General features: G+C 44.4%; 1 protein-coding gene and 1 pseudogene across 2 annotated transcripts in view; both read right to left on the bottom strand.

The window, feature by feature from the left end:
* LOC111521312 overlaps positions 1–2,417 on the bottom strand; it is a 6,623-nt pseudogene extending 4,206 nt beyond the window's left edge. The window contains exon 1 of the transcript XR_002724914.2: positions 146–2,417. The product of XR_002724914.2 is annotated as an uncharacterized LOC111521312 (transcript). The remainder of the gene's footprint in view (positions 1–145) is intronic.
* ANGEL1 (angel homolog 1) lies at positions 1,293–27,808 on the bottom strand. The gene is made up of 10 exons (XM_023184593.2): positions 27,607–27,808; positions 23,919–24,494; positions 22,466–22,692; positions 21,979–22,048; positions 20,641–21,074; positions 18,057–18,180; positions 17,646–17,756; positions 5,686–5,755; positions 5,000–5,163; positions 1,293–3,439 (listed from the first exon to the last, which is right to left on the bottom strand). The coding sequence occupies exons 1-10, from the start codon at positions 27,668–27,670 to the stop codon at positions 3,279–3,281; spliced, it is 2,001 nt and encodes a 666-aa protein (XP_023040361.1). The 5' UTR covers positions 27,671–27,808; the 3' UTR covers positions 1,293–3,278.

Here is a 27,808-nt window from a genome sequence, read left to right as displayed (position 1 = left end):
GAATTCTTAGGACCCTTTTCTTGCCAAAGCCCAAACAAAGCAATTTCAGATCTGAAAATTCTTCACAAGTAGAAGTGATTATTAACTTTAATTTCTATTTCACCAAGGATTGTGAACTGAAATACAGAGCGGTTAAGTAACTTACCTATAGTCACCAACCGAACAGGCCAAGAGGACAAATGATGTTCCTAATCCCTAGCTGAGTTTTCTTTTTTTTCCTTTGTTTTTTTGAGATGGAGTTTCGCTCTTTTTGCCCAGGCTGGAGTGCAATGGCGCGATCTTGGCTCACCACAACCTCCACCTCCCAGGTTCAAGTGATTCTCCTGCCTCAGCTTCCAAGTAGCTGGGATTACAGGCATGCACCAGCATGCCTGGCTAATTTTGTGTTTTTAGTAGAGACGGGGTTTCTTCATGTCGGTCAGGCTGGTCTGGAACTCCCGACCTCAGGTGATCTGCCCACCTCAGCCTCCCAAAGTGCTGGGATTACGGGCGTGAGCCACCGCGCCGGGCTGCTAAATTTTCTTTTTACTAAATCAGTGAGTGGATTGCAACCCAAGTAGTGCAATGGAAGCAACCAAGTGGTTTTAAATCAATCAGATTCTCAGAGACTGATTCAGAGACCTGGTGTGGGTTCTGGGAACCTGTTCAGGTAAGACAGAAAACCAGACCTGGTTTCAGGGCTCCCAGTGGACATGTGGGCTTGGCTGGTCTTACTGCATAGGGAGGCTGGAGGACAAAAGCACCAGCAGAGTTAGGCCTAGGAAGGAAGAGACATTTTTCCAGCGACAGATGGCCCACTGCTCAGCCCTGGCTCCAGAATGCAAAAGAGATCAGAAATAGATGCTCAGCAAGAGGCATGTGCCACCCGCATCATGTCTCATGCAGCTGCCATAGCTTTCACCAGGAAAACACACATCTTATCCCACTTTGCACAGACCCTCCTGAAGCGCAGTAGATACTAGAGGGAGGCATGGGGGGAGCAGATGGAGGAAGAATGAAAAGCAGTCCAAAGAGTCATTCTCTCACTTGGCAAGGACAGAAGAAAGCTATACCCCAACAGTGTCAAGGCAGGAGGCTTCACTCAGGCCCTGTTCCTCCCAGGCCTCAGAGCAGTGGGAATCTACCTCAGCTAATAGAGGGAAACCTTACAACACATTTCTCAATCTAGATTTATGTCTTGAGACCCCACCCCAAAATCAAAAGCTCCTCAGTCTCTTCCTCTGCCCACCTCATTCTTCAGGCCCTCTCTCAAGGACCTAATCCCTTCAGGATCCTAATAAAATGACCAACAATGGGGGAAAAAAGATAAACCTTTATTTGGAAAAAGAGTTTAATAACCATTTAAAACCCCATTTCATATTCAAAACAGAAACAAGAAAGCAAGGAAAAGATAAACTATCAAGCACCTGCCCTCTGCCCTCGTTAGCCATTTTAAAGCTGCATTTCCCAGCAGAAGAGAACAGTAATGGGCCCTAGTCCTAGGAACCCATAGGGCACTGGCTTGAGACCCTTTTAGGCAGTGTCCAGGGGACGGACAGACAGAAGGAATGGTGGGGTGTAGACAGACCTGGGGCTCAGACAGGCACATGCCCAGTACCCAGGAAACAAAGTTTAAAAATATACACACATAGAAAAGTAAATTCCCTAGAATATAGGCATGGAAAGCTTCTAACCATGAATGCAGCAGCACAATTCAAACTGGGTCTTTGGCTTTCAAAAAAAGGAAAGAACCTTAACCCCTGGCTCACTGTCCCAAACTCAAGTCTCTCGGCCACTGTCTTCAGTCCCACTCTGAAGGTCGAGTGAGGCAAAAGCAAGTCAAATCTACCAGGGCCAGCAGCCACTCTGACTTAGGGAGATGTGTGGAGGGGCTGGCCCAGGATCTCCCAAGGCCACACCCCAGCAATGAAAGATTAAGGCATGCAGGTGACACAGTGTGGACTAAGGAGTCCCCTGAATAAGCCAGGGCACCTCTGTGTGAGGGGAGGGAAAGCAGAGACAACAAGCAGCGGAGGCCTTGCTGGACAGAGCCAATGTGCAAACACTGCCACTTCAAATTCTTGGACCAGTTTTGTGCAAGGCCACCTTTCTGCTGAGGCAGTTTGGCCTGAGTTGAATACCAGGGTTTTCTAGAAAGGAAATGGAAGGGAAGCGGGAGACGGGAGGAAACAGAAAGTAAAAAGTGGTGGGAGGAGAGGAACAGAAAATTGCTTCTTAGGAGTGGAGAGGAAAGAGAATCAGTCTAGGTCTTGAGTCCCACCTGAGGCAGCTGCAGAGTCTACCTGCTCCTTCCCCTACTGGAACTCCTACCCTTGCCCCAGTTCTGCAGACTGCAGAGTCCAGTGAAACAAGAGTTTCCTGAAGACTCTTTCTCCTCCTCATCCTTAAATAGTTTTAAACCTCATACCACTACCCTAGCCCAGTGAACTCCACATAAGGGTTCAAACTTCCACCTCCCTCAGGGAAGCCTGGGGAAAGGGATGGGCCCTTGAGAAATTACACCAGGTCTGTAGGGAGCTCTGGGTTGGAGGCACAGGGCCCGCTGGGACAAGTAGCGCATCCCCCAAAATTTGCCACTCCAGGATGTGGGCCCCATTTGTTCCCAGAGCCCAGATGCCAGGCCTGCCCTGGTTGGCAGGATGAATGCCTAATGAAACACAGAGGCTAAAAGGAGAGATGGGGCCATGCCCTGCTGCTGCCTAGTCATACACAGGTACTTGGGAAGACTCTGAACCTACCCCTAGGCCTACAGCCCCAATGTGAAAAGTGGACTGGTCAGAGGCAGGCATGGCTGTGCAGAACAGTCTCACCCCAAGAGGACACATACATGATATGCGTATCTCACATGTGCATGCCTGGCAAGAGGGCTGGGCCCAGAGGTCCTGAAGGCAGGGAAAAGGTCAGGTCAGAAAGTACACCAAGAAACAGCCTGAAAGCAAATAACCAATGAAATCAATAACTCCCACAACCCTGGTAATTAAAAATCAAGGGGGAGCTCTGGATACATGAAAGGAAGGGGGAGCCCCCCTTCTGCCTCTCCCAAGGCCACTGAGTGTGTGGCACAGGATTAGGAAGAGGTTGGGGTAAGGCAAGGACCACAGGCAGAGAACGCGGCCAGGCCTGGAGAAAATCTAACCATGGGGAAAAGGGAACAAGGAGGGGGAAGGGAGGGGATGTAAGTTTCTTGGATCTAAGTTTCCAGAAGCGTGGGATTTTTCCACAGTCTCTGATCCAGTGAGCTCTTCTGACAGAGAAGCTCTCTTCCCCTGGGAGCCCCGTCATGGAGCGGTGACTTCCATCCCGAAGCTGGCTAGCAGGCAGAGGTGGTCTGAAGAGCAGAAGGGGTTGGGTAAGCCATTGGCAGCCCAGAGAATCTCTTCAGAGAGAAGGGAGAGACGACCCAGGAGCTTGAGAGTTCCATCTCGATACAGCCTGTGATCTGGAGTACAAAGCAAAAGCCAATGGGTAAAAGCAGCCACAGCCACGCTGCAAGGGCAGGCAGTGGCAGAGCCCTTTGGGAACTACGCCTTCTGCAGGCTGCATCCCCTTGGCTGCCCACCGCCCCTCACCTCCTCTTGCAGCATCTGGCTGAGGAGGCCTCATTTTCTCAGAGATACTCCATAATATCATCAACGAATATAGAGAGGTGAGTTCTGGGGGACTAGGGCAAGCTGGAGAGCCCACCATTACAAGATCTTTTGCTTTTCCAAGAGAAGCTACAGATTCAGGTTTTCTATATAAAATCTGATTTTTTTTTTTTTTTTTTTTTTAGATGGAGTCTCACTCCGTTGCCCAGGCTGAAGTGCAGTGGCGCAATCTCAGCTCACTGCAACCTCTGACCCCCGGGTTCAAGCGATTCTCCTGCCTCAGCTTCCTGAGTAGCTGGGATTACAGGTGCCTGCCGCTATGCCTAGCAAATTTTTGTATTTTTAGTAGAAATGGGGTTTCACCATCTTGGCCAGGCTGGTCTTGAACTCCTGACCTCGTGATCCACCCACCTCAGCCTCCCAAAGTGCTGGGATTACAGGTGTGAGCCACTGCGCCCAGCCCATAAAATGTGAATTTTAAACATAAGCCATCAATTCAAATACTTTTTAAAAAATTCTTTTTTTTTTTTCTTTTTTTGGTTACAGAGTCTTGCTCTGTCGCCCAGGCTGGAGTACAGTGGCATGATCTCCCGTGTTCAAGTGATTCTCCTGCCTCAACCTCCTGAGTAGCTGGAATTATAGGCACCCGCCACCATGCCTGGCTAATTTTTTTTTTTTTGAGATGGAGTTTTATGCTTGTTGCCCAGGCTGGAGTGCAGTGGCACAATCTTGGCTGACTGTAACCTCCGCCTCCCGATTTCAAGCGATTCTCCTGTCTCGCCTCCCAGGTAGCTGGGATTACAGGCGTGGTGCACCACCACTACATCCGGCTAATTTTTTGTATTTTTAGTAGAGACAGGGTTTCATCATGTGGCTAGGCTGGTCTCACTCCTAACCCCAAGTGATCCACCCACCTTGGCCTCCCAAAGTGCTAGGATTACTGGTGTACTGGTAACACACGTGCCTGGCCATAACAGTAATACACATGCCTGGCCAAAAAGAAACATTCTTTACACAATACAGGCATGAGGCTGGGAGACTGCTATACTGTGCCTACTGGTATGGTGAGAGGAGACAGAAAATAAGGTCTCTAACCTAACCAAGTCCCCCACTCAGTGGCTGTCATTAAACAAACTCAACCACTTCCTATATCTCTATTTTTACCTCTAAAATGGGGATTGGGAGTGATTGTCCTACCCTCCTCTCTTTAATGCTGAAAGAGTAAAAAGTGACAAGGCAGGCAAGTGGCCTATGGGGAGAATGACAAGGATGACCAGCACAAGGGAGGTATGAAATCTGCTCCTTTACTGGTTAAATCCCAGCAGCCCAAGACATGCTACCAAATGCCTGACCTACCATTAGCTGTTCCCAGGGACCTGGGGGTGGAGGAACCCAGGATCCATCAGGCTTACCAGTTCTGTTCCCATTTTCACAGGACTCAGCTGAGAAGAAGATGTAATCTACTGTCATTCCAAGACCCAATGGCATTGTAGTGACCTCTGGGCGGCCACGCTGGGGCAGGAAGTGGGTATATACTGAGGTCAGGTGGAGGCAGTGCTGGATGGTACCTACAGTCCTACAGGGATGAAGGGGGAAATATTAGTCAACAAAAATTACTAAATTTTCCCTAGGTCACTTTTTCTGTGGGTTTTATGAAGATTTGTTAAAAGGATGATCTCAAATGACTCAATCTCAGCCAATTCCTTCCCATGCTAACAAGGGGCTGTCAGTCTTAGCTAAAATTAGCCTAGAAACACACATTTGTCCTGAAACTCCCTGACACTCCTTATCCCCCACTATCTGCTTGTTACCTGGTAAAGTATATCCAATGTAGCCCTATCTGGGGCCCAGGCCTCTTTTGTGAGGCCTTACCCTCTGAGGAAAGAGTACATAGCCTTTTCACCTGCAGGAACATGGGTGGGTCACCTCTGGCTTCCGCATACCTACATAACCCTCTATAAGCTTAGCAGATATTAGGGGAAAAAGAGCTTATCAAAAAGTGCTCCCCCACGTCAGCCTCAGGACAACCAGTGGGAATCTCTCTCTTACACCTAGGCAAGGGCTGGATTGAAAACAGAAGAGAACTGGAGAAGGTTACCTGGAGGAGGTAGGCTCAAGCTCCGATGTGTCTTCCTCAAAGACAGACTCAGCCCAACCTGCAGGTCGCTCTGCAGAGGACCAGAGAGAAAAAGGTTTTCTCATCCACAGACAGTGAAACAGGGTCAGAACCTTTCACCCTAAAATCCCTCTGATACTTGACTGGACTGCTTCAGAAGGATCCAGGAGGAGAAAGGGAAGAGAAACAGTGAGGAGGAGAAGATGACTATAAACCAAAGTCAAAAGCCTCAGAAAGCAGATGTAGGGCGCCTAACACAGCATTATCTTCTGTGGCTCCTCACCTTTGTTTTTCTTTAATTTGATTTAAAAAAAAAAAAATAAGTCATATAGTCACATGGTACAAAATCAAAATGTAGCAAAAAATATCAGTGAAGTTTCCCTCTCATTTGCCCTCCTCTGCCACTCAAATCTCCTCTCCAGAAGCCACCAATTTTACCAAATTCCTGCTATATTCCTTCAAAGACTTTCTATTACATACCATCCATTGTGTGTGTCTATGTATGTATGCATACATGTATATATACATACACATTACATATATGTATACATAAATATCATACACACGAATGTTATAAAAGGAAGATACAAATTACCAATATCAGGAAAGAAAGAAGGGACATTAGTACAGATCCTACTAACATTAACAGGATAACAAGGATCAGCAACAACACTGACAAGCCCTTAGCTAGACCAAGAAAACAGAATACTCAAATTACTAAAATCAGAAATGAAAGAGGGGCCATCACCAACCATTTAGAAATAAAAAATAACTATAAGTGAATGCTATAAGTAACTAGATACCAACAAATTGGATAACTCATATAAAATTGAAAAATTCCTAGAAAGACACAAACTATGCAAAATAACTCAAGAAAAAACAGAAAATCTGAATACGCCTATAACAAATAAAGAGACTGAATCTGTAATTTTAAAACATCCCACAAAGAAAACACCAGGCTCAATGGCTTCACTGGTGAATTCCAGCACACATTTCAAGAGGAATTCATACAAATCCTTCACAAACACTTCCAAAAAAAGAGGAGACACTTAACTCATGAGGCATTACTCTGACACCAAAACTAGATAAAATGTCACAACAAAAACTATAGACCAATATCCCTTATGAATACAGATGTAAAATTCCTCAATAAAATATCAACAAACCAAATCCAGCAAAATATAAAATGATTATAAACTATGACCAAGTAAGATTTATCCTAGGAACGTCAGCATGGTTTAACATCTGAAAATCATAGACTGTGATACATCAAAATAGAACACTTAAGTTTAAAAAAAAAAAGCCACATGATTATCTGAACAGACAGAGGAAAAACATTTGACAAAATCCAACACCCTTTCATGAGTTAAAAACACTCAAAAAACTAGGAATAGAAGAAAACTTTCTCAACCTGATAAAGAGAATCTGTGAAAAACTCACAGCTAATATCCTACTTAATGGTGAAAGACTGAAAACTTTACCCTTAAGATCAGAAACAAGAAAAGGGTGTCTGTTCTCACCAGTTCTATTTGACACTGTACCAAAAGTTTTAGTCAGAGTATTTATGAAAGAAAAAGAAATAAAAGGTATCTAGATTGGAGTAGAAGGAATACTATTTCTATTTGCAAGATGACATGATCTTATATAGAGAAAATCCTAAGAAATCCACTAAGAAACTATTAGAACTAATAAATGAGTTCAGCAAGATTGCAGGTACAAGATCAATACACAAAAAAATACTTCTATACACTAGCAATCAACAATCCAAATATGAAATAAAGAAAACAATTCCATCTACAATAGCATCAAAAATGAAATTAGGAAAAATTTAATAAAAATAGCGTAGGCACACTAAAAATTACAAAACTTGGAAAGAAATTAAAGGTCTAAATAAGGAAAACCAGCCCATGTTCATTGGCCATAAGACAATATTGTTAAAATGGCAATAGTTCCCTAGACAACAGACTGAGTCCCTGTCACAGAAAGGAAAGAAACGAAAGGGGAGAGAAGAAAGAGGAGAGGAGGGGAGAGGGGAAAAAAAGGAAAGAGGAGAGGGGAGGAGAAGGAAGAGGGGAGGGGAAGGAAGAAGAGGGAGGAAAGGGGAGAGGAGGAGAAAAAGGAGGAAGAAAAAGGAAAGGAAAGGAAAGATTTGTAGATGCCTATCAAAATCCCAACTGGTTGGTTTTTTAGGTTTTTGTTTTTGTTTTTTTTTTTGCAGAAATGGATATGATGATCCTAAATTTCATGTGGAAATGCAAGAGACCCAGAAGAGACAAAAATCATCTTAAAAACAACAAAGTCAGAGGACTTACTCATCCTTATTTCAAAAGTACAATAATCCACCTTATCCATGGGGGATACATACCCAGACCCCCAGCAGATGCCTGAAACAATGGATAGTACCAAACCCTAAATATACTGTTTTTTCCTAAACATACCTAAAATAAAGCTGACTTTATAAATTATGTACATTAAAAGATTAACAATAACAATAAAATAGAACAATTATAACAATATATTGTAATAAGGTATGCGAATGTGGTCTCTCTCTCCCTCAAAGTATCTTAATGTTTTTGAACCTCAGTTGACCATGAGTAACTGAAACCAAGGAAGGCAAAATCACTGAGAAGGTGGACTACTATATACAAAACTATTGTAACCAAGACAGTGTGGTTCTGGCATAAGGACAGACACAGACAGGAAGGGAACAGAACTGAGAGTCCAGAAATACATACATCTATGGTCAATTGATTTTTGACAAGGGGAGAAGTGAATGGAAAGTGACTCACGGGTGTAAGGTTTCTTTTGTGGGTGATGAAAATGTTCTAAAATTAGATCATGGTGATGGTCGCACAACCCTGAATATACTAAAAGCCAATTAATTACACACTTAAAATGGGAGGATTTTATGACATGTGAATTTCATCTCAATAAAGCTGTTCAAAAAAAGGATATGGGAATGTTACAAACAACTTCACACCAATATATTTGATAATTTAGATGAAATGAAATACCCACTTAGGCCAGGCGCGGTGGCTCACGCCTGTAATCCCAGAACTTTGGGAGGCTGGGGCAGGCGGATCACGAGGTCAGGAGATTGAGACCATCCTGGCTAAAACTGTGAAACCCCGTCTCTACTGAAAATACAAAAAATTAGCCGGGCGTGGTGGTGGGTGCCTGTAACCCCAGCTACTCGGGAGGTTGAGGCAGAAGAATCACTTGAACATTGGAGGCAGAGATTGCAGTGAGCCGAGATCGTGCCACTGCACTCCAGTGTGAGCAACAGAGCGGGACTCCACCTCAAAAAAAAAAAAAAAAAAAAGAAAGAAAAAAGAAATTCCCCTTTATATGCCTTATATTCTTCCTGTTAGATTTCTATATATTTTTTGTTGTTCTTACACAGTGTATTTTTTTCATTATATCTTTTAATAAACATGTATCTTTATAAAGGAACACTACTAAGTTCTGCACATTAATTTTGTACCCAGCTTTTTCCAGAATTATCTCAATGCTTAATGCTGTTTTAGTTTATTCTCTTGGATTACCAGTTTTAAAACAATATCATCAGCAAGTAATAATATACCCCCTCCTTTCCACTGTTATACTTCTATTTTGCTATATTTCTCTTTTCGACTTCTAATTCTGTTGGCTGGTATCTCCAAACACAGTTAAATCACGATAGTCTTGTCCTGGTCTTGTTCCTAACTTTAACATGAATGCTGTTAGAGTTTTTTTCTTTAATCAAGATGCTGTTTGGAGTTGAAATAAATATATTTCAATGGTGTAAGAAATTATCCATTTTTTTCTTAATTTAAGAGGGTTCGTTTTAAAAGAATCTAGAATAGATGTTGAATGTTAACAGATGTCTCTTCAACATCTACACAGAGAACGGCACAGGTTTCATATATTTTAGATTTCACACATATATAAAATTATATTAATAGATATCTCAATATTGAACTATCCCTATATTTCTAATAAACTCCAGTTGGTCATGGTATATTACTCTTTCAATGTGCTACTAGATTTTGTTTCCTGATCTTCCATTTAAATTTTTTTGCATCAATATTCATAGGTGGAGAACCTTAGAATCTGTAGTTTTCTCTTTCTGCGTATTTATTGTCAGGTGTCAGTGTCAATATTATTTCATAAAAATAACCTGGCCCCTCTCTCTGTCTGTACTTTGTAACAATTTAAATAATGGAAATATATGTTTTGAAAGGTTTGAGGACATTCCCTATCAATCTGAGCCTGGTGTTTCTGAGGGACTGTATCTCTGCGAACTTTTCCTATTATTTTTCACCCCATGGTCATTAGTCTATTTAGACAATCTCCATGGGAATCAGTTTTAGTAAATTACATTTATATGCCATCCAAATTTTCCATTTCTTTTGCACTTAGTTGAGCAAAAACAACAACAAAAACCCTTGTGAGTCTTGATTCCTCTGCATCTGGATGCTTGTTACTGCTCCTCTTTTCCCCCTTATATAGGTTAGCTAATGAGCTTTTTTAATTGACAGCTGTTTTTCATCCAAGCAACCAACTCTTAAGGGTTTATGAGTTCTTCCATTTTTCTGTTTTTAAAATTATTTCCATTTGAATCTTCTTTCCTTCTGCTTTCAGTTTCTTTCTTTTTTCTAATTTCTTTTTTTTTTTTTGAGACGGAATCTCGCTCTGCCGCCCAGGCTGGAGTGCTGTGGCCGGATCTCTGCTCACTGCAAGCTCCGCCTCCCAGGTTCACGCCATTCTCCTGCCTCAGCCTCCCGAGTAGCTGGGACTACAGGCACCACCACCTCGCCCGGCTAGTTTTTTTGTATTTTTTAGTAGAGATGGGGTTTCACCGTATTAGCCAGGATGGTCTCGATCTCCTGACCTCGTGATCCGCCCGTCTCGGCCTCCCAAAGTGCTGGGATTACAGGCTTGAGCCACCGCGCCCGGCTCTTTTTTCTAATTTCTTGAACTGGGTGCCTTAATTCACTTTCATCCCTTCATATCTATTAATATCATTCTATGGTTCTAAATATTCTATGTAATTATATGAATTTTTCCCTGAACACCATTTTAGCTATATCCAAGAAATATAAAGGTATTTTCATTATTGTTATTTTCTAGATATTCCGCAATTTCAGTTTAAATTTTCCTCTTTGATCAAAAAGTTTTTTAAATGTCCAGTTCACAGTATTTTTTTTTCTTTTTCTTTTTTTTGAGCTAGGGTCTCGCTCTGTCACTCAGGCAGGGGTGTGATCACAGCTCACTGCAGCCTTGACCTTCCAGGCTCAAGCCATCCTTTCACCTTAGCCTCTGGGTGGCTGGGAGTATAGGCACATGCCACCATGCCTGGCTAATTTTTCTATTTTTGGCAGAGACAGGGTTTTGCCACATTGCACAGGCTTATTTCGAACTCCAAGACTCAAGAGAATCACTTGCTTCAGCCAGCCTCCCAAAGTTCTGGATTACAGGCGTCAGCCACTGTGCCCAGCCTCTTTTTCAATTTTAACTTACATGTTTATTGCATGTGCTTTATGATCTAATATATGATCAATTCCTAAGAATTTCCTACGAATTCTTAGAAAGAAAATGTCCTCTCTGCTGTCAATGTTCAGTGTTTGATATATATGAATCAGATTTATCATCCGACATGTTACTTAGTTATTCTATATTCTTAGTCATCTTTTATCCACCTGATCTACTGCAGACTCAGAAAGATCAATTAAGCCTTCTACCTTTAGTTATTGTCTATTACTCCATGTTACAGCCTATGGTTTCACTTTGTGATTGTTGATGCAATGTTATTTGGAGCATAAACATTCTTAACACTAGTATCTTTGAGTTACATCCTTTATCATTACAATATGCCACACACACACACACACACACAAAATCACAGTGACCTGCAGGATCTTAAACATGATTTCCCTAGACACCATTTTTACCATGCAGCACTGTGAACAAACAGCACTGCTGTGGCAGTCATACAGGACTCAAGGCTTCCATCTACTCTGCTCCAGGTCACATGAGCTGCTGCCTCTACATGAGCTCCAGCCTCTTCCTGGGCCCATTCAGCAATAGTAGCAGCCAAACACATGCAAGTTCCTCTACAAGTACTTGGGAAGAGGATCCTCAGTTGTATCACACAACAGGCAGTAGAGAAGCTGGACTTAGGACTTTCCTGCTCTTTTATGATGTTAGCTGTAGGCTTGTTAAAAAACAAACAAACTAAAATTAACTTTTCTGCTTAGAAAACTGACCAGATAGGCCAGACACAGTGGCTCACACCTGTAATCCTAGCACTTTGGGAGGCTGAGGCAGGGGGATCACTTGAGGCGAGGATGCAAGACCAGCCTGGTCAACGTGGTGAAACCGTATCTCTACTAAGACTACAAAAAGTTAGCTGGGCGTGGTGGCACGCACCTGCAATCCCAGCTACTTGGGAGGCTGAGGCAGGAGAATCACTTGAGCCCAGGAGACAGAGGTTGCAGTGAACAACAGAGTGAGACTCTGGGCACTCCAGCCTGGGCAACAGAGTGAGACTTTGTCTCAAAAAAGAAAAGAAAAGAAAAGAAAAAGAAAACTGACCAGATAGCCTTAGTCTTTGCTGTGTGACTATGTGACCTTCTGGTCAGTTTGTCAACTAGGAGTTTACAAAAATCACTCATTAGCAATTGCCTTTTCTGTAATGTGCTAAATTGTGCACATGGTTTGCTCTTACTTGTTAAAAGACTTAAAGCTCCAAGATTCAGTGTAATGGGCCAGTGCCTATGAGAAAGAAAACACAGTAATTCCTTTTAACGTCTGCTATGGTCTAAATGTTTGTGTCAAATTCGTATGTTGAAATCCTAACCCCCACGGTGATGACAGTAGGAGGTGGCACTTGGCACCTTGGGAGGTGATTAGCTCATGAGTGTGGGGTCCTCACAGATAGGATTAGTGATCTTATAAAAGATGCCCAAAAGAGACCCCTTTCCTCTTCCTCTTCCACCACTGAGAAGATGATGCTCATGAATCAGGAAGCAGGCCCTCACCAGACACCAAATGTGCCAGTGCCCCCTTTTTTTTTTTAAAGACAGGGTCTCTGTTGCCGAGGCGAGAGTGCAGTGGGGCAATCATAGCTTACTGTAACTTCAAACTTCTGGGCTCAAGTGATCCTCCCACCTCAGCCTCCTGAGTAGCTAAGGCTACAGTTGCATGCCATCATGCCCAACTCATCTTTTTGAATTTTCTGTAGAGACAGGGTCTTGCTATGTTGCTCAGACTGGTCTCAAACTCCTGGACTCAAGTAATCCTTCCATCTCAGCCTCCCAAAGTGCTGGTATTACAGGTGTGAACCATTGTACCCAGCCTCTGCCAGTGCCTTGATCTTCAACTTCCCGGCCTCTAGAACCATGAGAAATAAATTTCTATTGTTTAAAAGCTACTCAGTTTATGGTATCTTGTTACAACAGCCCAAATGGACTAAGACAGTATCTTTAAGAACCATACTGGAAAAAAGAAATCATTCATAATAGAAATGTTAACAATGAGGGAGAACTTAAAAATTAAATACGCTTTTAACAAATTATTCCATTACAAAGGGAGTTGGGGGCTGGGCCTGGTGGCTCACACCTGTAATCCCAGCCCTTTGGGAGGCCAAGGTGGGTAGATCATTAAGACCAGCCTGGCCAACATGGTGAAACCCTGTTTCTACTAAAAATACAAAAACCAGCTGGGCGTGGTGTCACATGCCTGTATATCCCAGCTACTTGGGAGGCTAAGGCACAAGAATTGCTTGAACCCAGGAGGCAAAGGTTGCAGTGAGCCAAGATTGTGTCACGGCACTCTAACCTGAGTGACAGAGTGAGACTCCGTCTCAAAAAAAAAAAAACCAAAACAAACAAACAAAAACAAAGGGAGTTGGAAATAGTAAAAATCACAATGTATTTTATTATACACATTGATGGCGCAGAATGCTCCAGTACAATGTAATGTCAGCTTATGGGAAAATCAAACCATCACTACCTAGCACTGAATCTTCCTCTGTACTCAGAGGCTCCCCATTCAAGCTAGTGTCACAGTTAAGTTGTCATGTTTTGAAATGCACAGTTGGGTTGGATGATTCTGGTATTGAACTGGAAATATTGTTAGCATATCTAAACAGAGCCTCTAGAAAAAATGAACTCACACACTAAGATCTCCGTGTACTCCATTCATGGCCCTTTTAAAATAAGGATAGTTGGCTGGGCGTGGTGGCTCACTCCTATACTCCTAGCACTTTGAGAGGTCGAGTCGGGAGGAAGGCTTGAGCTCGAGTTCAGGACCAGACTGGGCAACATGGTGAAACCCCGTGTCTACAAAAATTACAAAAATTAGCTGGGCATGGTATCATGTGCCTATAGTCCCAGCTACTGGGAAGGCTGAGGTGGGAGGATCACTCGAGCCCGGGAGATCAAGGCTACACAGTGAGCCACGACTGTACCACTGCACTCCAGCCTGGGTCAAACAATGAGGCTCTGTCATGAAAAAAATTAGATTTAGACTCTTTAAAAGAGATTCATCAAGAGCCTGTTCAGCCCTGGGTAGGAGCATTGAACAAACAGAAGGGTACATTCAGAGTATGTGGAGAATGAGTGTGTTTACCCAAATCTAATCTCAATTTTCAAAATACTACTGTTATTTTGCACCGTTGGGGAACTGGCTATTTTGCCACTACAGAATGAGTCTTTTCTACCTACAAAGTGATTGTCAGTATATATTTTAAAGGTTCTTGGTTTAATTTTGTTACTATTTATGTTTCATTCAAGTACATCACTGATTTAAATAACCTATTCTTAATATGAAATTATCTAAGTGAGATCCTATTACTGTTTTTGTAATCCTAAAACACTGAGCTCCTCTGCCTGAACCTGACTGACACAGAATTTACTTATCCCAGTTCCTGTACCTGCTGGTTCACTCAATACAGGGTGGCCATCATTGTTATTACTATTGCTATTGACAGAGCTGTAATAATACTTTCACTTTGCAATTAAAATTAAACTGGGCCACAGACATGTTTGTTGCTCTGTGAAAAATGCCAATTCAAATTAAACTCTTGCAAGAAGAAAATAAATTCAGCGTTAATCAGCAGTCCTTTTACTATAGTTTTCTCAGCCATTGCTTAGTTGCCTTCAGTTACTCCTCTAGTAGTTTCTTGAAGAAAGGTTGTTAGTTGAGTATAATATTCTTGAACTATATCTTCTTTCCTAGAAACCTTAATCCACTGTCTTCTGGAGTTGGATGTCAATATTAAGAAGTCTGAAGTCTTCCGGGTGCACTGGCTCACACCTGTAATCCTAGCACTTTGGGAGGCTGAGGTGGACAGATCACCTGAGGTCAGGTGTTTGAGACCAGCCTGGCCAACATGGTGAAACCCCATCTCTACTAAAAATACAAAAAAATTAGCCATGCATGGTGGCGCATGCCCAGAGTCCCAGCTATTGGGGAGGCTGAGGCAGGAGAATTACTCGAACCCAGGAGGCGGAGGTTGCAGCGAGCCAAGATAGCACCACTGCACTCCAATCTGGATGACAAAGCAAGACTCTGTCTCAAAAAAAAAAAAAAAAAAAAAAGGTCTGAGGTCAACCTCATTACTGCTAGACTTCAAAGTAGCTCAATCTTTTAACTGCCCAAAAGACTCTTTCATCTTTGACTTCCAGGAACCTCACTAGAATGTCTTAGTATTAATTCTCCTACATCTTTAGTCTCACTGTCACCCAAGCTGGAGTGCAGTGGTACGGACATGGCTCACTGCAGACTTGACCTCCTGGGCTCAAGCAATCCTCTTGCCTCAGCCTCCTGTGTAGCCAGGACCACAGGCACACATCACCATGCCTGGCTAATTTTTTGATTTTTTGTAGAGACGGTGTCTCACTTTGTTGCCCGGGCTGGTCTCAAACTCCTGGGCTCAAGCAATCCTTCTGTCTTGGTCTCCCAAAATGCTGGGATTATAGGTGTGTGCCAGGGTGCCTGGCTCCTTTATCATTTTTTACTGGGACACATGTCTTCTCAATCTGAAAATTCACATCTTTTCACTTTGGGAAAATCTTTCTTGAATAATTATCTTTAAATATTTTTTCTGTGTTATTATATTATAGGCTTTCTTCTTTGGGAACTCCAATTATGTATAAGTTAAATCTCCTTTATCTTTCACTACTGTCATTTTCTCTCTAATCCTTTCTAACCTTTTACTTCTCATTTTGTTTTTTTTGTTTGTTTTGTTCGGATTTCCGGGCCTGTCTCTTACCTTGTTTTCAACAGTATCTATTCCTACTTGTGCTGCATACAATTTTGTCTTTATTTTTTGTAATATTTTTATGTTTTATTCCACTTCTTTTCTGAGCTCTGCAGCTTACATTTCATCTTCTGATGCTTTGCCACATGCCTGAACTTACTTTATAGGCAGTTATTTTTGTGCTCTTTCTTTCATAAAGACAATTTCTTGACCGGGCGGCAGTGGCTCACGCCTGTAATCCTAGCACTTTGGGAGGTCAAGGCAGGCAGACTGCCTGAGGTCAGGAGTTCGAGACCAGCCTGGGCAACATGGTGAAACCCCTATCTCTACTAAAATCAAAAAAAAAAAAAAAAATAGACAGGCATGGCGGCGTGCACCTGTAATCCCAGCTACTCAGGAGGCTGCGGCAAGAGAATTACCTGAACCCAGGAGGCGGAGGTTGCAATGAGTCAAGATGGTGCCACTGCACTCCAGCCTGGTGACAGAGTGAGACTCTGTCATAAAAAAATAAAATAAAATAAAAATAAAGACAACTTCTTTATTCATGAGAAAGTAATCATAATTTCTATAAGCTCCATGGCAATTATTTTTATCTTTGAAGTTAAACATTCTTTATCCGCCTTTTGTTTTTCTGTTCCTTTTTTCTTGTAGTATTTTAGTACAGATTCCATGCTCTTCCTTTTTGATAACCCAGCTTTGAATTAGTTGAGGTTTTTCTCCACCAGTTATTTGTGCAAAGTTTATATAAGGGAAGGACTGGGTATTTCAAGTAACAGGAATTTTCTTTTTGACACAGGGTTATGTAGGCATCCTTTTAATCTTTCTCTCCCAAGCCAAAAGAGATATGCAGCTCTACAAGTATCTTATCTACCCTCTCTACCACTTGACCAAATTGCTTAACAGAAATACAGCTTGATCCTTGATCAGTCCCTCCTCCACTGCCTCATATGATCAAAATTGGTCCAGAGACTCTCCTATCGTGACCTGTGCTTTCTATTCTTGTTGGAAAAAAAAGGGGATTTCGGTTTTATGCTCCAGATGGAAAAAAGTACTCAGCTAGTTCTTTCTGAGATCCACATATCCCCCAGATAAGTCTCTCTATACTTCCTCTAGCACCCCTGCACGATCTCCAGTGCTTCTTGCAGGCATTCCTTCCGTGTTGTGGTTCTTGGTGTCAGATATCTTCGAATCTCTCAGTTTTGTCTACAATGGAGTTTACATTTCTTTTTTCCATTCTCCTTGTTGCTTTGAAGTGGTTTCAGAGACAAGAAGGGGAGAATGTCAAGTATACGCTGCTACATTCAATCTGAAATTTCTCAGTAGGATCAACTTTTATTAAAACCAGAACCACTGTCACCTTATGATTTTCAAAGCCCCATCGTGTATAACTTCTCCCCTATATATGCTGTACACATGCTAGTCATTAACAACTTAAGTCTAAAAAGGTTAAGTGGCTTACCCAAGCTCTCAAAGCTAGTTAGAACCCAGGTGTCTTGATTCCTGGTCTGGTGCTCTTATCACACTGCACATCCATGCAATGGCCACTGAACTCAACTGAGCTTCCTTCTAAGTATACGTATTACCAGAAGCGAATCTCTAAGAATTATACTTAGAAAAGAGCAGGAAACCACATAACTGACAAACATCAGGAGTGAAGAAGAAAGGAGACCAAGAAACTGGGATTCGTTTCCATTACCTGGCTTAGTATCTGTCACCCCTTCCATGAGGACCAATCCTACTGGTCGCTGGCAAGCGATGCCGCAGAAGCGGAAACGTAGCAGGAAGTCTCGACCATACTTGCGTCTCTCTGTAAACCAGGAAAAGCCATATAGTGAAAGAAGATGAAGCAACATGCTGAGACCTCCTTAGTACCAAGCAACTTCCAGCATAGATCCACAGAGGAAGGATTCAGAAGACAAGGAGATTTTCCAATGGCTGTGATTTAAAGTTGTCCATTTTATTGGACGGCCATTGGGAGGACAGTGAGAAAACAGAAGAATCTGCTAAGAAAAATGAGGGATTACACTTTTTCTTGTCATTGAGACACCAGCTTTCTCCCAAAATGGACATGAAGACACAGTCAACCAAGAATGTGACATGTGCTCACCTGATCTCTTGGGGTGACAGGAGACATACTGACAGCAATCAGTGATGCCCAGGGAGCTGGGCCACAGGGGGGCCTGCAACTTCCTCTGGTAAAGCTGATGAGAGAAGTCTTCCTGTCCAGATACCTGCAAGGAAAGAGTAGGGTGGGAATAAGGAAACCAAGATAGAAAAAGGAAATAACAGCCCATGTTTTGGGACATGTGGACAAATACAAACACACACAATCACACACTACATACATGGTATAAGCAAGCATGTAAGTCTCAGGGGCAGGTTAAAAATAAGGACCAAATTAAAATCATTACTTTTTCACTGGCAACACTGAAATGTCCATGAAACAGGAGGAGGATAAGAGACTGAATCAAGGGGAATCGAAGAGTATGAACACGTGGTTCCCCAAAGTTTACCTCCAAAAAATCAATACAATTCTCCTCCACAGGGAATATCAACTCTCAGGGGCTTTAAGTTGCAATGGTTAAAGGTTTATCCTCATCTTTGGATCTTCTGGATCAAGGTCTAATATCCTGAACCTATTACTGGGAAACCACAGGGTCAAACCAAATGGGAAAGCACCAAAGCACTTTACCGTATCTACGTCACCATCCTCGGTCAAAGCCAATGAGCAGCCTGGGAACGGACAAAACGTAGTAGGGGAAACATTCGGCAACATCAGTCATCTGCACATCTCCAACGTGTGTAGCAAGTCCCTTTATGCCATTTAACAACAACAAATATTTGAAAGCCAAAAGACACTAGCTAGGTGCTGGGGATAGAGTAGCGATAGACAGAATCCCCCTGCCCTATAAGGGCGTAAATTTTCAATAAGTCATCTGAAGTAAAACAGATCTGCAATTCAATGGCCACTTAATAGCTGTGTGACTTTGGGCAAGTTAGTTAACTCTCTTGGGTTAAATATCTCCTACTATAAAATGGGAAAGGCCAGACGCAGTGGCTCACGCCTGTAATCCCAGCACTTCGGGAGGCCAAGGTAAGTGGATCACCTGAGCTCAGGAGTTCAAGACCAGCCTGGCCAACATGGCAAAACCCTGTCTCTACTAAAAACACAAAAATTAGCCGAGCATGGTGGCACACTCCTGTAATCCCAGCTACTCAGGAGGCTGAGGCAGGAGAATCACACGAACCCAGGAGGCAGAGGTTGCAGTGAGCCAAGATCGTGCCATTGCACTCCAGCCTGGGCAACAGAGCGAGACTCTGTCTCAAAATATAAACAAACAAATAAAATGGGATAATAATACCATGTACAGTTAGGAATCTTAATATCACTACCAGTTACTGACTTTGAACCAGATACTAGAAAACACTTTACACGCACTATTTTATTTAATTCACCCAAAAAACACCTCTGAGGCAGGTCCCATTATATCCCCCATTGTATAGATGAGGCAAATTGGGTTTAAGAAAGTTAAGTAATTTGCTCAAGGTGGCAGAGCAGGGATCTGAATTCAGGACTGTCTGGCTTCAAAGCAAGTGCTCTCATTCACTATGCCTAACAGTGCCTGTCATGTGGCAGGCAGTCAATTCTTTTTCTGGTTCCCTGAGCTCCTTGATTACAGCTCCTTTAGGGCAAGATCATGCCTTTCTCTGCACACATCTGGCTCATTTACATAAAATCCCATGTGCACAACAGTAATTCAATCGTTTTGTGTCCTTCCACCATCGTGCCTTGCCAAAAGTTAGTCAATAAATTGAAACAGCAGGGGCAAAATAGACGAACAAGGAGATTAAGTGACATAAAGAAATCAGCACAAGCTGATAAAACTATAAGGTGTCTGTCATCAACACTCAACAGTTAGAAGGAATGAGATCCATATGCAAATTGCTGAGTGGAAAAAAACAAGCTACAAATGAAACATATAGTAGTGTATCATGTTTATAAAACACACATGGCAGATTACATATTGGCTGTTATAAGCAATCACAGCACAGTATTTGAGGGTAAGAGCTCTGCAGCCAGACCACCTGGTTACAAATCCTGGCTCCACCACTAACTACCCGCATAACCTACGGCAAATTACTTCACTTTTCTGGGCTTTAGTTTCCTCATTTATAAAATGGAAGCCATGATGGAAATTGTGAAAACTAATGAGTTAATGAGTATAAAGTGCTCAAAATAGCACATGGCACAGAGTTAAGTGCTTAACAAATGTAAACACTGATTACAATACCATAGGAACATAGATATCACTGTAAATGCAAAGAAAACAAGCTAAAAGACTACCACCAAACTTAGAACGGTCATTATGTGACTCTAAGAGAATAGAAAGGGAATGTGGGTAATAAAACAGGCCTGTGCCTTACTGTATAATGTTTAAGTTCCTCCAAGTACATACTCACGTACTACTTGTGAATTATGATAAAAACTGAAAAAAATCCCAACATGCCGAAGTACTCAAGAATTCTTAACTTCCAGGCTTGGGTACAAGCTATTCAACATAACAAGAAAAAGGAGGAACAGGCCAGAGCAGGTGTACTGAGGTCCCTGCCACAGAAGAAGCACTGATGCTAACAGCTGAATCTCTCTCTAGACCATGTTCCCACCCCCACTGTGGCCTCTCCCATTTCACCTTCCAGGCTGGCATCCCATGGTACTGGAGCTCTCCATCCCTGATGAAGTTGTAGAGAGGTGAATCAGGGACAGAATTTAGGTCCCCGCACAAGATGATGGGGCAGTGGCTGCCATCTGACAATCTGGCCACCTTGTCCACTTCTGCCAGGAGAATGGCCATCTGGGCCAGCTTGACATCACCCCGGCGTGGGTTGTAAAGGATATGGGTATTTGCCACACAGAGCGGGGCCACCGAGACTTGCCCCAGGCCTTCTGGGACGAGTGGTTGCAGTAGCAACACTAAGCCCACATTATCCCGATTAAGTAGCTCCAAGCCAGGCCGGAAGTACTCCACAGGGCTGGCACAAAGCAGGCGGAATCTGGTGGGCTTGTAGCAAACAGCACAGCCATCGGTTTTACACCCGGTCCTCCTCTTGTAGAAACAGGTAAAGCCTGCAAGGAAAACCCCACCAAGGAGATGGGTCAGAGTCCTTAAAGCCTGAATCCCTTCCAACCAGCACCAGCAGTCCCAGTGTGTGCCCCTGAGGCACTCTTCCTGCTACTCAATAAAGAAGCCTTTGCCACTTCCTTGGTTCAGCAGGTTCCCCCTTACAGTTGTAACTAGGTGACTGAGGGGCTGGAAGGGAAGGAGGGAAGGGTATGAAGCAATGTAACATGATAGAAAAGAGCCCAGAATCTAGAGTCAGACAAGCTGGATTCCTAGCTCCACATCTACTAGCTTTGTAGCTTTGTGATTCTGAGGAAGTCACACAAATTTTCAGAACTTCAGTTTTCTCATCTGTAAAATGGGAATAATAACACAGTCTCACCACATCGGTTACTTCAAGGATCAAATAGCAATGTATGTCAGAATTGCTTTAAAACTGCAGAATTCGGCCGGGCACAGTGGCTCACGCCTGTAATCCCAGCACTTTGGGAGGCCGAGGCAGGCAGATCACGAGGTCAGGAGATCGAGACCATCCTGGCGAACACGGTGAAATCCCGTCTCTACTAAAAAACACAAAAAACTAGCCGGGAGAGGTGGCGGGCGCCTGTAGTCCCAGCTACTCGGGAGGCTGAGGCAGGAGAATGGCATAAACCAGGGAGGCGGAGCTTGCAGTGAGCTGAGATCCGGCCACTGCACTCCAGCCCGGGCGACAGAGAGAGACTCCGTCTCAAAAAAACAAAAAAACAAAAAAACTGCAGAATTCTACTTTCTCAGGCACACATGGAAGGAGCTAGCTCACAGGTGAAACTGAGGGTTTACCAAGACAAAAGGGAAGGATGGGGTCTTCAGGAGAGAGTAGGCAAGGCTGTAGAAAGAAAAGCTGGCAAGCATCCCAGGGAGCTGCATTACCCATCATTCGCAGAGAGGGTTCCAGCTGCTCCCAGTAATGATCTTCCTGGACTTCCTGGAGACACAGGATCTGGGAAATCGACAAGGAACCCAATCACTCTGGAGTGCTGGAATGTGACCCCCACCCTCTAGGAGCAGGTCCTGAGGCCAGGTAGGAAGCTGCTGGGTCACAGTGAAACTTCCCAGTCACCAACAGCAAGAACAGGCCCAGACCTAAGCTGAAGAGATTAGACATGTGCACTGGATTTTCCTGCTCCTTGAATCCCTCAAGCCTCCCTTCCTGCATAAAGGTGCTGGAGAGTGCATACCTAGGGAGATTCTTCTCAGCATCTGCCAACAACTCACTGACACCAGGCAGGCAGACTCCAGCCCTAGACAGGACTCCAATCATTTGAACAACTATGGGGTTGAACTCATCTTCTAAGAGCGCTGGGAAACAGCCCAGGTCCAGCAACAATGCAAGATGACAACTCCCCCTTTCACTCACATCGGGGTCCCAGTGCTGGAATTCCTGCATGAGGTTCATGAAGCGATAGTTCCAATTGAGGATGTCTGGATGACAATGTAGATAGAGCTCTGAGCTCTGCTGCATCAGGTCCTGAGCCAGGATGTTATAAGACATCAGAGTGAACTGGAACTGAGGGCCATCTCCTGCCTTCAGGCCCTGAGCATCTGGCTGCGTGGAGAAATCCTCCCATTCTCGCCACAAAATTTCTGAAAAGGGATTGGGAGAAGCATTCCATGGCAAGTACAAGTAATGCAGAGGCACCACCATCTCCACTCCTGACTCAGTAGTATTATGCCTGAAGTTCCTTTTACCATCTGCCCTGTCACCCATCCCTCTCTGTAGGGAATTGAGTAGCACTCTATGAACATTCTTCAGATGACATGGTTAGCTCCACAAAACCAGAGATCTTGGCCTGCTCACCACTACATCACCAGTACCTAGCATCTAATAGATGCTCCATATATGCAAGCTGACAATCTCTCATTTTTGATAAATCTATATATCTCTGGAGAATCACTCAGATGAGTGTGCTTAACAGTCACCTGAGGTTAAAAAGACATTTCTAGAGTTAACTGCAGCCCTGGGTGTTTTCTGATCCCTAAACCTGGAAGACTCTGTGGGACTAGAAACCACAGTGTGTCCCCATCTCCCCTATGGCATGTGGCAGCATAGTGGATTTCAAATCTATTGATGCCTTTCTTCAAACTTTAATGGACTCTGAATATACAACACAAATAAAACTGAGATGATTGTGACTGAGATAGAGAATAGAGGCCCTGAGACCTCTCCATCCCTACCCTCAGAAAGCCCTAGGGTTACCACCAGAGAAATGATATTGTGGAGAATCACAACTAGAGTATGCTTTCAGTTCTTCCCCTACCTGGCTTTATGACTTTAGGCATGTTCTACTACCTCTTTGCACTGTGATTATTTCACCTTTAAAACCATGGGGCTGGATGAGATGATCTGTAAGGCCCCTCTAGATCTTACATGCCAAGATTCTTAGAAAAATAGAATGCAAGGCCGGGCACGGTGGCTCAAGCCTGTAATCCCAGCACTTTGGGAGGCCGAGACGGGCGGATCACGAGGTCAGGAGATCGAGACCATCCTGGCTAACACGGTGAAACCCCGTCTCTACTAAAAACTACAAAAAACTAGCTGGGCAAGGTGGCGGCGCCTGTAGTCCCAGCTACCCGGGAGGCTGAGGCAGGAGAATGGCGTAAACCCGGGAGGCGGAGCTTGCAGTGAGCTGAGATCCGGCCACAGCACTCCAGCCTGGGCGACAGAGTGAGACTCCGTCTCAAAAAAAAAGAAAGAAAAATAGAATGCAGTGGCAGAGCTCCCTACCATAGAATCTTCTCTTTAGCAATGGCTCTGCCCACACCTGAGACACCCTGCTCCCTTGGCTCACTCAGTCAGTTGTCAGACTCACCATGATATGGTATTTCCATTGGGGGAGGCTGCAACTGCCCCAGGCCCTCAAAGGGCCAGATGGGAGCCTCTTCCTGGGGCACAGGCTCAGGTGCTATGCTCCAGGCCAACACCGCCGGGTCCTCTTCCCACTGCTCTGTGGCCAGGGCACCCACTGGGAGGAGAGCACAGTCTGCATACTGGGGGTCCGTCTGCATGGGGATAGCTGCCCACATAGGGCCCTCCACCTCCGGCAGTGGTTCCTCTCCTAGCATCTCAGGGAAAGGCTCGTCCAGGTTCTCTGCTGCCCGAAGGTCACTCAGCTGCCTGCTGGACCACTTGTCCTCTGAAGCAGCATTCTCTTCTCCAGGATTATCCATCAGAAGTGCCAGGCTGCTCTGGGCTAGTCCTTTATCTACAAGGGGCCCCTCACTTGCAGTTGAGAGTACCTGGCTCGACCCTTCTTCTCGCCACTGCTGCAGCAGGCCCTCACATTCTTCCTGCTCAGGGCCCCGAGGGGCCATGGCAAAGTCGCCTTCTACCTGGGAGGATGAGCTCTTCGCCAGAAGGACATTTTTTCGACATGTAAAGAAAGCATCTAGGAGGAAAGCCAAAATACCAGGTTATAAGACTGTCATCCAATCCACACTCTTCTCCCAGCTAAAACATAAGCCCAATAAAAGCAAGACCCATATCCACCTTGCTCATCACTGTACCATCACTGAGCCTGCCCACCTTAATGCCTGAACATCATCATCATAATCAGGGCAAAGTATTCACTATGTGCCAGGCACTGTTCTTTACAAGTGGTGACTAATTTATAAGGCAGGGATCTGATAAATATTCAGTGCATGAAAGAACAGCCCTCTCACATAATCTAGAACACAGATGGGCACATATAACCACACTCCTTTTACATGACTTAGTTAAAACTATTAACAAACTCTTCGGTTCTAAGAACCACATTACATTAGAACCAGCACTTGACTGTGAATCAGAACTGTGGGTTATGATCTAGCAGCAAAATTAATAAAACTGACCTTGAACAATGGCCCTAGTCAGATGGAGTTACTCTTGACTGTAAAATGGGAACAAGAGGCCAGGCGTGATGGCTCCCAGCACTTTGGGAGGCAGAGGCTGAGGCAGAGGCAGCAGGATCGCTTGAGGCCAGGAGTTACAGACCAGCCTGGGCAACATAACGAAACTTCATCTCTACAAAAAATTAAAAATTAGCCAAGTATGGTGGCATATGCCCGTGGTCCTAGCTACTTGGGAGGCTGAAACGAGAGGACTGCTTGAGCCCAATTCGAAGCTGCAGTGAACTGTGACTGCCCTTCTGCACTCCGGCCTGGGAGACAAAGTGAGACCTCATTTCAAAAAAATTGAAAAAAAAATTTTAATTAAAAAAAAATAGAGACAAGCGAAGTTTGAACTAGATAATTTCTAAGAGCTTTTCTAGTTGTATAAATTCCCTGATCTATGAATGTATTCCAAAAGAAAAAGTCCTGAAGTAGACAGTCTCAAAAATCTATACAATTCACATCTCAGCAAAGGCCCTTAAGCCTCTTCTTAAAGCTACTTATTGTAATAAAATCTTCACAAACTTCATTATCTGCTTTCCCATTCCACAACACATCAGAGGCCATAAATTACAAGGTGCCAACAATTGACAGTAAGAGACAGCTGACATCTCCTTGCTTCTGCAGCCACAAATCACAACCAACAGGCAAGAAAGAACGTGGGAAAAACTCTAAACAACTCTGAGCACAGTATTTTGGTGAGAGCAAACAACTCCCACACTCACGCACTCAGCCATTTATTTACAGCACAGGACAAGTGACATGCACGATGCTGGCCCTCAATCACTAGACTCATTTTACTGGCAATTTTTTTTTAAGGCAAGAAAACTTAAAAGTGGCTCAAATATTAAAAGACTGTTCAAATATCTTGTTTGGAGCCTATGCATATTTATGTCCTTCTAAACAATGGTTTTTAACCACGGTGATTTTGCCGTCAGAAGCCATTTAGCAATGTTCAAAGACACCGTGGTTGTCACAACTGCAGCAGTGCCACTGGCATCTAGTGGTTAGAGGACAGAGATGCTGCTGAACTTCCAGCAATTCACAGGACGGACCCACAACACATGATCCGGCCCAAAACATCAACAGTGCTGAGATTGAGAAACCCTGCTCTAAACCTATGGACTGGGTCATTGAGCTTTAGTCTCAAGGACTTGCTAATTATCTGCCCCTTGAAACATCCTCTGCGTGTACCAGATGGCAGAGGTTCTTTGGTTCATATGCACGAAGTTAGAGGCTTTCGATTTTGGCAGATGTCTTTTGGCAGTGGTGGTGGTGGATTTTCAGCAGCAGAATGCTTCTGTTTTTTAAAAATCTTATTTGGAAACCAACTATGCCAAGGAAATATAAGTGGGACTACTGTAATGTGTAGGTGGGGAGGGGCCCTCCTCTGAGATCCTTAGGACTCTACTGGTCTGGAAACCTCTGGACTAGTATACTATATCACTAAGGCTGCCATAGAGGGCATTAGAAGAGCTCCAGGAGTAACAGCAACATAGTTAAAAGAATATCCTTAGTTCTCTGAAAACAATTACTTCTGAGGAGTTTCCCATTCCTCAGAAGTATGGACACACAAGACATTCCTGAATTCATTGAGTGCCTACTATATACCGAGCAATGTGTTAACACCAGAGATACAGCGAACAAAATGGACATGGCCCTGCCCTCCTGAAGTTTGTATTCTAATGGCAGATACACAGTAAAAATAAATTTAAAATATTTCTATATGAAATATATATTATCAGTGACACATACATTGCGTATCAATTGTGTAAAGTTCCACAAAGGAAAACCACAGAATACACAGTTGGAGCCCTCATTCCTAAGTACTTCTTGGTCCTGTCCCATAAATCTAAGGCAAAAAGTCTGCGAGTTCCATGGGATCTCAGAAACTGATGGTTGCATAACACCCTCTGTAATTTCAAAGCCCAGGAACTGAGAATGCAGACAAATCATGAAAAAGTAACGAAATAGCCACCCCCTCTGAGGTATCGACTGGGCATTGCCCCCACCCCAGCACATCTCCCTCTAAACCGCCGGGGCTGGGGGCGGGAATGCTCCAAAGCTGAGATCTAAATGCGTCTCTGACTGAGCGTCCGTTTTTCAACCAGACACCGGTGAGAGAGAAGCAAGAGCTGCCAGGTGGCAGTGAAAGGTGAGTGTGAAGTTGACCTGGCGAAGACCGGTGCGTCTAGTACTTCGGCCATAAACCTCCCAGAGCCGACCCGCCTCACCCGCCGAGAATTTGGGCACTCGCCTCGGTCCGAGCTGCTACCCCTTCCCGACCCCTCGGGGTGCTGACTTGACCGACCCCACAATCTCTCTGCACCCCCAGGGCCAGGAAAGGGCCCTGCCCGTCCACAGCTCCTCTCCACCTTAACCGTGGCCGGAAGCCATCTGACAACAGGCGGGAGGAGGGGCCGCCCACGAGGGTCGTCGGCCGGGTCCAGTCCTCGTGGGGTCAAGAGGGGCCCGCGGGACAAGGGCTCAGGAACGCCTCCCTACACGTCGGCACTGCCCGGAGCACGGCAGTCGTAAGGCCCGGACAACCGCACGCCGCTCCAGGCCCGCGGAGCCCCGCAGAGGCGGGCCCAGGCCGGGCTCCTGTCTGTCGGTACGCCTGGCCGGTACCTGAGAGGGCGCGGAAGAGGCGCGTGGCCGGCAGCAGCAGGTAACACAGGCACGACGCGATCATGGCCGGCCGCCCGCGCCCGCCTCCGCCTCCGCTCCTCACAGCTGCCTGCAGGTCCTCCCTCAGCTCGGCCCCGCCCCCGGCCCGGTCCGGCCCACGTGGTGCAGCCGGCGCTCCCGCAGCCGCGCTTCAACAACAACT

The sequence above is a fragment of the Piliocolobus tephrosceles genome, chromosome 6, assembly GCF_002776525.5.
Source record: "Piliocolobus tephrosceles isolate RC106 chromosome 6, ASM277652v3, whole genome shotgun sequence".
Lineage (NCBI taxonomy): Eukaryota > Metazoa > Chordata > Mammalia > Primates > Cercopithecidae > Piliocolobus > Piliocolobus tephrosceles.
The sequence above is the reverse complement of the archived record's forward strand: the minus strand, read 5'-3'. Positions and strand labels throughout refer to the sequence as shown.

Coding starts and splice junctions, on each gene's coding strand:
- ANGEL1 (XM_023184593.2), bottom strand. CDS start 27,670: ATGATCGCGTCGTGCCTGTGTTACCTGCTGCTGCCGGCCACGCGCCTC. Junction 22,049..22,465: donor TCCAGCACTGGGACCCCGAT/GTGAGTGAAAGG, acceptor TCGATTTCCCAG/ATCCTGTGTCTCCAGGAAGT. Junction 5,164..5,685: donor CTTGAGCCTACCTCCTCCAG/GTAACCTTCTCC, acceptor TCATCCCTGTAG/GACTGTAGGTACCATCCAGC.